Here is an 11,091-nt window from a genome sequence, read left to right on the forward strand (position 1 = left end):
ATCCAATTTTCAATTTAAGCTGTAGTTCGTTTCCTAGCACATGGCGAGTCAGACAATGGGTTAATTAATTAAATCCCAACCAAGCTGATGATATAATTAGTAAAAGTGCACTTCATTATCAGCACAAACACTGATAATGTAAGCTGATTTTGTCTTGAGCTTTCTTAACCACGCACGGACAAATGGGTTCAGCTGTGCCCTCTGATGAATCAAGGCAGTGAAAATTAAATAGTAGAAACATTTCCTTACAGGGCAGCGTGTGTCATTCCCCCGAAATTCAGTCAAGTTCAGATAACTGATGCCCTTATGTGTACTCCGAGTGACAAGCTAACTGCAGAAAAACAAAGTGAAAAGGTTCTAGGTGTACATGATGGCAAGAAAGGAAAGCATCCCATGCCAGGGCCAACAGGGAAAGAGAGCGAGACAGGGGGTACTGGGGGGGAATCATTTTTGCACTCATTCATCATCTTGAGAAACTTCTTTTAATATGCTTGAGTGCAGAGGCGTGCACGGCCATATGTGCGCAGAGAGAGAGGGAGAGCGATTAAAGACGACAGAAAGTAGGTCAAAAACCCATGTAAGACACTATGTCACTGTGTATGGCAGGATGCATCAGCAGCATAATGGCTTTGGGTCTCAGCCCAAAAGGGGTTGGCTGAATCACACAAGGAGAATCTGGAGAGATAAAACCTGCTCACTTCTTTTTCCAAAGGGCAAGTATATCACCCAAAAATCATTCACAGGCAATGAAGATCATAGTTCATTTCCCTATTTGAGCTTTTTGTTCTTGTTAAGCTTCATTTATTTCGTGGGTACAGCTTGAAACATCCTGTTTCTTGACTGTTTCTTTATTTGCAGTGTAATACTCTCTCAAAGAACACGAAGTTCCATGAGTAAGTGAACTCAACCATGCCTCCCACTCCCACAAAACTCAAGTCTGGCATTGTTTCTGTTCATTACTGCTCCACACAGATAGTTGAGCAGCCAAGGCATTGTCTTACAAATGCCCTGCTTACACACTGGTAAGAATATGACTTGACAGCAGAGGTCTGATATAATATAGTATATAATTTCTGCCGCTCTCTTTCAATCAAAATATTAATACAAGACCTAGTTTGATGATGTGGGGGAGCAGCGTGGGATCATGAGCTTTGATACACTTCTTTTTCCAAAGGTTCCTTTGGATTCCAGATTTTTTTTTTAAGTTTTATAAGCCACACAACGTAAAAGGTGTGACACCAACCAACTCAAAAGCATGACTCCAAAAACAGTTCTAATTTCAAACAAAATCACTTTACTTGTCTCAAATCTATCAGTCCAGGCAAAAAAATCCAAAAAGGGCAAGGTCAAAGGCGGACATTAATAAACGGGCGTTTGTAAAAACAGGAAAATCACACCTAAGTTTCACAATAAAGCAGGAAACCTGACAGAAACAAAAACATAACCTTGAGAGGAATGGCGAGATGTATCAACAAGCATTTAAGTGTTTCTGTTCCCTGTTTCCAGTCATTTTTGTTTATTCATTAATATTTGCAGAACCAGCTGCTATATTATTGAGCACGTAACAGGATTTAGCACATTTAATTTATTGATAGATGGAAGACGACAAGTAGACAGAGAGAGACATAGCAGTTGAAGGACGCCTTCAGGTATGTAGTGTTGGAGAGTGCAGTCAGGGACAGCACACACACACACACTCACACACTGAGACTCTGCCTGTATCCTGCCTTCTATCCACTTTGACAGGTCGTATAGTGGTTCGGGGCGAATGACACCTGTTAGTTGTAACAGTCACGGGAGGACATTTACACAAACAAAAGCGAATGACACCTGTCAGTTGTAACAGTCACGGGAGGACATTTACACAAACAAAAAAACTTTTAGTGCCGCTAATGCTAATCGCGGACGCTAACCGCGATGCTAAGTTAGCTTCACGTTTACTGCTGTTTACTGCCAGTGTTTAATATTAATACTAATACTGGTCTTACTGTGTTCACAGTTTCACACGATTCCCATTGAACTGCATGTAAATGAATCACCTTTGTCCTGGAGTTTTGTGAGAGTGTTTGAACTGATTGGAAGCAAGTCCATGACGGTTGTGTTCATGTGTTGTGCGTTTAACGGAAGCACTTACTGTGTATGTAAACATACACTGTCAGGAAAGTAATGTCGAGCAGATGAGGCCAGTTAGTCATGATTGAAACTGGGGGTTTCAAACCTTGCAAACCTCGCAAATGATTTCAACCTTAAAGTGCCCAAATACCTTCAAGTAAATAAGAGAAAGAAATATAGAAGACAACATACAGTGTTTGGACAAGTCCTCCTGCCGCTTGTGCATTACTACAGTCTATCCCTTCCTTACCTTGACCAATATAAAATTCTCTCTATATTTAAGTGTAAGTGTAATAAATTGCTCCCTGTCAAAACCAGAAACTCTCAGAAACAATATGATATCTCTTCCTGAAGAAGCCTTTAGGCAATGTACAGTATTTTTTGTGAGTGACTCACATCTCTGATGTAAGATTTGGTGAAATGTTGCGTTTGCAGTCACAACAATCCTTTGAGTCTAACACACCTGTGTTTATTTCTGTGACAACAATGCCAAAAGTGTTATGGTTGTCATCATTCTTTCTGTCCAAGCCCTGTATTAAAGGTCAATGGAATTTGGCTTCTCACTCAGTTATCTTCACAGCATGAATGCTTAAAAGTGGCGCACCAGATCCCATAATGTGTGTGTATTTAGATAAAAGATTATGTCTGTTTTGGAGTAAGTCATCATCTAGGTGAGCCTAGTGCATAGGTAGATAGAGAAGACTGATATGTGCAGCCTTCTTTCTCTTTCACAGGTTTTAAGAGTGATTTAAAACTTCTGTAGTATTAAATCTGTGATTTGATTTGGCCGTTACATCGCATCATTCCCAGATGGTGGTGCAACACATTGATGACAAACTGATCTGGCTGCATCTGAGACACACAGGAGGACAGGAGATGAGGGCAACAGGAACCATGTGCAGTTATAACAACACAAATAATAATCCATCCATCCATCCCTCACATGAGGCTCATGGAGGGGTGCTGTGCCAATCTCATAGAGGGATAGGCAGGGTATACGTTGGACAGGTTGCCAGTCCATAACAGAACCAGATATAAAGACAAACAACTGTCCACTCTCACACGCACACCTGCGGTCAATTTAGAGTGTCCAATTCTGTCTCATCCCCAAATCTTCATGTCTTTGGACTGTGGGTGGAAACCGGAGCAGAAATAATCAATCAATCAATCAATCAATCAATCAATCAATTCTATGTAATAAACTACTGCAGTTACTCATTTTCAGTCAGGAGGAATATCTATGCAGAGACAAAATGAGATGCACGCCCACGTCCCCCTAACAAGTGCAAGACCTTTGCTGATCCATTTTCTGAAGTGCTAATTTGTCCACCACGCGACATGATTCGTTTCGACGTCTTTGATTTAATTTGATTATCTTCTCTTCACAGAAACATGAAAACACGTTTGATGTCCCCTGTTTAAACGCAGAACGCTCGCCTCCCTCTTCACAACATGATAATTAATCCTTGTGTGACCTTGTTCTCTTTGATGCTGAATTATTTTATTCTTCTATGAGTGTCTTTGACACTGTATGTACATATATGCGAACATATGTACATACAGTATCACATGTAATTTATTCCACAGTCGGTCCTGAACTTTGTTAAGAGGAAAAATGCTTTGCTGTTCCACAGCTGTGACAGTGTGGATTCAGTGGTCAGAATGGTCCTTTGTGATTCAGGTGAATGTGATGTAGAGCACGTAATCTGATGTTATTCACTTCCTTTTGTATAAAGCGATTGGGAAAGAGTGTGGGGGGGATCAGGTGTGAGATGTTTATGTTTATAGGCCAAAGCACAGACTCATTTGAGTGAGTGGTCAGGTTGAAGTGGCAGAACACGTAAACACAGATGCAGAGTTTCCGTGCACGTTGTCAGTTTGACAAACCCAGTGTGATATTATGTGATGAAATGAATGAAAATGACCTCGATTACAGCTGATATTGTGTGGTGATAACTACGATGGTATGTGTGCTACACTTTACACTCATTTCCCAAGAATGGATAATTGATTCTGATGCAATAGCAGATCCTGTCTTCTTAGAATTGCAATGTGCTGGCCTTTACTTAATGCCAGTGCTCCTGATTTTTATTCCAACTGTTGTGTCCGTCTGTCCTTCATGCTCTCTTCATATCATGTGACACTAAACCCCTCCCCTTCTTTTTTTGTCTCCTCTTCTCTCCAGTGTGGCAAAGCCGCAGAGAACTTTGACAAGTTCTTCACACGTACTCAGCCACAGCTCACACCACCGGATGAGCTGGTTATCGCCAACATTGACCAGGCTGAGTTTTCAGGGTTCTCTTTCATCAACCCGCAGTTTGTTCACCCATCGCTCGGCAACAGCGTATGAGACGGATGGGATTTACCTCCTCACGAGGAACCTCCCTGCTCACTGCCACCCACTTAAGCCAACTGTACATCTAACATCTGACCACAACTTGATCAATAATGTGTTGGTTCTATTCATTTAGGACATGCATATTTGTTCTGCACAATATCTTTACTTGATCAGATTACATAGATTAGATTGTTTTTCTTGCCACAGGAAGAAATACTTCCCTTTAGTCTAATGATGAGCATGTACTGTAGACTATGTCGTCCTTTCTTTTTTTTCTTTTTTTTTTTAAACATGACGGTTATATTGAAGTTAAATGGAGGCACTGAGAGAGAAGGTTGTCAGGCTTCCTTTGTTGAAACTAGTATACGTACGGTCAATTTAAGACGTTATTTAAGGCATGGATTATTCTAGAGGGAATACCTGTACGCAAATCTTAATGGATTAAACGTCGACACATCCAGATCTAGTTGGTAGGTTTCAGTTTCAGTTTGTTTCTGTATGGAAAATCATGACAAAATACATATATATAAATATATTTCTGTATGATGACTGGAAAAAGTCAGATGTAATGCAGTGTAGATGCTATATAGCCAAATATGAAGGACAGGTGATGCACCTCGTATTTCAATGTTTCCCGTATTATGTTTACAGTTTAATTCCCCCTTTAATTTCTTGGTGATGGTGTAATATTCTGCCTTAGTGCAAATTGATTCTAGGCAGTCTCAAATTGAAGTGTGCGTAGCAAATCAACAGCAACAACAAAAGGAAAGTCATGTATGTAATAGGTTTGTATCAAAACTTCACTTAACTTAGCTCCTGTAAATGTATTTTTACCAGATTTAGAAAGTAATGATCCACAAAATGATCTATCTAGCCCTCACTAAGCTGCAGGTTCCTTACTTACCTTGTCCAGAACTTTGTGGACACACAAGCAACAGTGACTAGTTTTGTATGTGGACAGTGGCATTATAGATACCCTGAATATCTAACCTGAAAAGTTTACAGTCTCCCGTGTTTTAACTCTCGTCTGTGTTAACGTCTGCCAGCCTCCCACTCTGCCCGTTACAGAGCCTCCCTTTGTCATAAATGTCTTAAAAGGAACAGAGCAAGACATTGTAATAAACTTTTAATATTTTGTTATCAGTGATATCATTGTGTATTAACCGTGCACTGTTTTATTGCATACAGTATCATATACCCACATCTTTTAGATTTCTCATATACAGAAGTTTCAAATAACAAAACTACTTCTGACATTTATTTTGTCCGTAGAGCAAACTCATGCGTCATTAGGAGTAATCGTTATTAGCCAAATATGACTTTTACTTTTATCGTGTTCATTTTTGTTTACTCATCTTCTTTTCCGTGACGTAATTAGTTCAGATTAATACAGTAGTTTAATGTATCAGTGTCAAACTCATTTGTACATAATCCTTAAACAGTTATTTAAAAAGATTATAAGAAGTGACAGTTTTTACACCAACACCTGAATGTGCTTTTATTACATGAATTAGAGCCACCAATATTTCTATGTATAAAACAACTAGAAACATAACCAGGTACAGATCACCTTTGTTTGAACAACTCGACGTCTTACATAAAGTCCAGATTTAGCCAGTTGTAAAACATCTCTTCTGCATGTGTTGGCAGATTTAGCTACACAATATTGAATGATTTTACTGCAGATTGTGTGTTAATTGAGTGCATGTCTGGCTGTTGACTGTTCTTCCGTATCTGCATGCTGTCGGTAGGTATCATTCATGCAGGTGATACACTAAATGCTGCATGCTACAAAGTATGAAACCCCAAAGAATTACAGACGTACAAAAGTAACGCTCCACTCAGTCATCGGTTGTGTTTGTTTTGTTCTTTTTGGAAAAGTAAATGGTCATGGTTAATTTCAGTTATATCTTATGTTGATTATATTGGGTTCCAAACGTCTCGGAGTTAGTTTTTTTCCCATTAACAACAGTAATAAAATGCTAAGCCAGTGTGTGAACGTGAAGAGTGCATGACAACAGTGGTTTTGCCAAAAGAAAAACTGATCGCAGGGACTGAAGGAAGTGGATTAAGTTTTTTTTTTTAAGTTTTATTTTCAATACAATTATTAATTCTTTATCTTATTGATTCAGTTCTATTTGGACTCAGAGACACTGCTTATTGGCCAGTGGGACCACTCGCTCTCCAGTGTCTCATGAATGAAGTTTGTGTTCTATTTTAAATGTTGTGTTGTTGTTGTCAGTTTGTTCTAACGTTAAATCTAACCATTTATTATGTTATTTTTTTGGTCGTTGTCAGTTTCTGTCAGTGTTGTGGTTGTTTTTAGTCATCTGGCTCCCGCTTGTGTAATTCAGGAATGTTTAAAAAAAAAGAAAAAAAAAGCTTTATTACATTAGAGAACTCATATCCAACTGATGAAGATGCTATATTTTCTCCGTGTTTTTCTAAGAGTCATCCTCTCCTGCCATGTCTCCTGTCGTATATATGACCTTTTAGCATGTGCCAAACCTGGAAAATGCCAGATCCCAATAATAGCAGCGTTGCACTAGCTGTAGTCATGTGGATGAGCTTCTCTTTGTACAGGCTTAGACCGGCCTAAAGCCACACCTGATGTACACTCATTTAGCCATATAACATACTGTATACAGTGCGAGCATGACGCCATGAGTATACTGGAGCAGAACAATTTAATATGCCAGTCAGTTTGATATTTTACTCATCATATGTGCGTACACAAGACTTTATTATCTTTCGTGTCTATCCTTGGGCTGAATTTGTGGCTGAAAATCATTTCAACCTGTGGAGGATTTGATTGAATTTCCACAGAGAATTTCCCAAACGTAAAGAAAATATTCTTTCAGCATACTCTACTCCAGTAAGCAACAGTCTGGCCCTCGTCTGAGCTTAACCTGCACCTCTGTGTTTGCTGACTTAGTCGTCTTAAATCCATCCCTTTAACAGAATCTCACGTCTTTCTTCTTGGGAATGTTTTCAGAAAATCAAGTCACAGTCAGTGAGTGTAAAAAAAACAAAACAAAACAAACAAAAAAAAGGATCGATTCTCTCCCCATGTGTGCCTATGTCATCCAACTTTTCTCCATTTTGACTCCACACAATCACCATTGTTGATTTACTCACTTTCAAATTCTCTCTTCTCACACAGTCCTCATGAATGTAAATAAAAGAATCTTTAAATAAAATAAAAAAAATCACACCTGCACACTTTCTTCACATGTGGTCCATCATCTGGTCAGTAAATCCTATGTTTTTTCAATGTACATTGTGTCAGTTGACACCTAATAACCTTGTCCGCTCGCTTTTCCTTTACCTCCCTGTGCCTGTTATGATGACGGAATGATGTCAGTTAATTAATAAATGTATCGACAGTATCAGATGTATGTGATGTATGAGGTTAAGAAAGAAAAAAACGAGATATTCACGAGGGCTTTTTTTCTTTTTTGAAGGACAAATATACTGTACCTCATTGAACACTGAAGCATCCCTCCCTCGTTGCCTCATGTACATCTCTGTTCCTCCTTCCTCAGTGCCTGGGCCAAGTCAATCCACCTCATCGACAGTTCCTCCTCCTCCTCTTTTCACCTTTCAAATCTAGTCAGGAAGGCAGTTGACTTTTCTTAAGCAGTTCACTCCACACATTTTGGCATCAGATTCACTCAATACACAAATGTTTTAGTGTCATACCTTGTGTACTTGTGTCTATTTATTTTTTTGGTTTACATTTGAATGCAGGTGAAGTAAAGATTCATTGATAACATTTTAAAGATTTGGTGGCGTGTATGTGTGTGTGTGTGTGTGTGGGGTCCTGTTATGATATTCTTCTCTTACAACACTCCTTTTGGGCTCTGGTTCCCTTTCGGTGAATCCTCCGTCTTTGTAGCAAATTCATCATTACCCTCCCTGAGTGCTGTGAAATGAGATAGTTGAAGTGCACTGCCATGTCTGTGGTTGTACAGAGCACAGTATCAGCGACATGCAGGAATGCCTTATCTCTGAACCCACACATTAACGCGGTATGTAATGCTCCTCCTTTTTTTAATTCCTAACCTCAGCCTCCCCCGTCATTGAACACCAATGATTTACAGTAGATGCCGACATAGACTGTAGAAGAAGGAATATACTGTATTTTGCAGATGTTGTATGTTTGTTTTCTTCCCTCGTCAGCCTGAAACCTTTCAAAACTTACCCTGTAACTGATTGTCACATTTGTACCTAATGTATGATAATGCTAATAAAAAAGGTAAAATGAGGTGTGCACCTAGAGACTTTTTTGCCAGATAGATAGATAGACAGACAGACAGATAGATGCAGTAAATCTGCATCTGCAGTCATTTTTTTCTCATACCAGCATTATGTGGCAACTTTGAGGAAAGTATGAGGAAAGTAAACAGTGACGCTTGATCTTCTGTATGGAAATAATTCAAACTTTATATATTGTTTGATCGTTTTAGTGAGTTGCAAGCCTGAAAAAGGCACAGAACAAAAGAAAATGTGCGACCTGTCAACGGTGTACCCCGCCTTTTGCCCTATGCCCCCACAACTCTCATGTGGAGGATAAAGTGGTAGAAGGTGAGTGAGTGAGTGAGTGTTCACTTTGTCTGTCTCTGTTGGTCATTAAAACTCCAGTTACTAATAGTAACTGGAGTTTTGCTATAAATAGTATTTATAGCAGCTCAGTTGATGCATTTTATTTTTCTCAAATGAGGCTATAGTTAGTTACTGGTGGTTGCCTGACATTATCTTAAGTGACTGAGACAGTTTTTATAAAGTTTTCATTTGCTCTGCTGTTGTTAAATGTGAACGTGTTTGACATCATTTTGACAAAATGCATCATTACATTTAATGAATACAAGTAAATAAGTTTGTTAGTTGAATATTATCCCCCCCCCCCTTGATTTGTAATGTTGCTGCAAAGCCGACACTTCTTGTCCAGTGTGTTCATTTATGATAATTCATACAGCTGCCATGCAGTTATAGAAAGCCCCGCAGTATGTTGACTGTGGACCCAGCTGGTGTGAGCGCTTGTTTTACACCTATATGTTTCAGTCCACTGGTTTCTCTCAGTGTCCCTCAATTACACAATAAGACAAACACACACGACTTCAGAATTACCTCATCTGTTATGAAACTGCCAGAGCTAAGACGTATACAGCCATATTATGAAAGCTGTTCATGCCCTAAGTAAAACAGATGGATTATTGTTGCACGGTGATGTGAATAATGACTAAGACAGAGTGTTGGTTGAAAGGTTTATGTTTGCAAAGGAATGAAAGAAATGAAATGAAAGAGAGTAAGAAAGCATATAAATATGTGTGAAATCATTTAAAGAACAATGTTAATTCACCTTGCTTTGGTCATTAAGGGCATATGATTTCCCGATTTCCTCAAAGATGCCAGAGAAGTGTATGTGTCCTTAAGGTGTTCACCGTGAAGGTGCGTGAAATCTGCTGCAGGCTAAAGCAGAAAATACAGCACAAGAAAAATGATGTAATGTTTGAGAAATAAGCTGCTGAAAGAAAAAGAAATGATGCAGAAATGGCATAGAAGAGGTCACATCTGTTTGTCAGTGAGGTAACCGAGAGGTGATGCAAAAGTGCATGTCTTCTTCTTCTTATTTGCTGCTTGATTAGCTGGGAACAGAATGTGGTGCATAATTATATGCATATCATTCACCAGATGCACCTCAATGGCAAAAAAAAGTCCATATGCTCAGTCTGAGAGCAACTCAGACTTCACTGAACATGTGACCAAAATCCACAAATATCACATGTAACACATAGTTTGCTTTAGGCTACATCCTTTCATTTGTCCGGAGCCTTGAAGCATTCCTGACCTCATGAGGACACACGTACAGACACAAGTACTGAATCTGTTTCCACATGAAGGGAGAACCAGATGTTGCACAGACGCCACACAACCAGTGTGCCACTGAATGACCCTGTGGTCGCATTTTCTCTGACACAGTACTCACACCTCACACAGAATCCAAACCAAACCACAGAAAACACCAATCAACACCATTAAATGGGCATAAGCAAAGAGGACGATGAAGGCAGCTGAGTTTTTATAGCAATTATGATTACATGGTGTTGTTGTGACATAAAGATACAGAATTTAGGATACCAAGCTTGCGATAAAGATAAGACAACACAGGCTTAATCATTTTCTGACCACTTCAATTACACATTGGGTTCCATGAGTAACGTCGGAGCCAAGCTCACATTAAAGTAATAAATAACATTGCAGTGTTATTTACATAAAAAAGAAACATGTTTTCCAACCAGCAGCGTAACAACCGCCCCCAGTGTGTGCTAGTTACTATTTTTTCGCCACTGGGGGGCATGGGTCCTCCTGCCACACCACACAAACTCCACCTATGGGTACAGTGTTCAACCCTAAGCCTCAAAAGATCTAGCTTATTTTAACCCTTAAAGCAGGGGTGTCAAACATGCGGCCCGGGGGCCAGAACCGGCCCGCCAGAGGGTCCAATCGGCCCACAGGATGAATTTGTTAAAATTTCACGCTAATCTAAACATAATGTCAAATGCTCCAGATACCCGTGACTAAATGTTTGTGCCTTTATAGATCCAGTGTGCTGTGTAAATAGTAAATTTAGGCAGTTT

At 39.4% G+C, this 11,091-nt stretch overlaps 1 protein-coding gene across 1 annotated transcript in view; it reads left to right on the forward strand.

The window, feature by feature from the left end:
• The window catches only part of LOC122771238 (protein kinase C alpha type-like), a 113,975-nt gene extending 106,311 nt beyond the window's left edge, over positions 1 to 7,664 (forward strand). Inside the window, exon 17 of the mRNA XM_044028677.1 lies at positions 4,298 to 7,664. Within this exon, the coding sequence (XP_043884612.1) occupies positions 4,298 to 4,462 (165 nt within the window). The 3' untranslated portion in view covers positions 4,463 to 7,664. The remainder of the gene's footprint in view (positions 1 to 4,297) is intronic.
• The last annotated feature ends 3,427 nt before the right edge of the window (positions 7,665 to 11,091 follow it).

The sequence above is a fragment of the Solea senegalensis genome, linkage group LG6 (genome assembly GCF_019176455.1).
Source record: "Solea senegalensis isolate Sse05_10M linkage group LG6, IFAPA_SoseM_1, whole genome shotgun sequence".
NCBI lineage: Eukaryota > Metazoa > Chordata > Actinopteri > Pleuronectiformes > Soleidae > Solea > Solea senegalensis.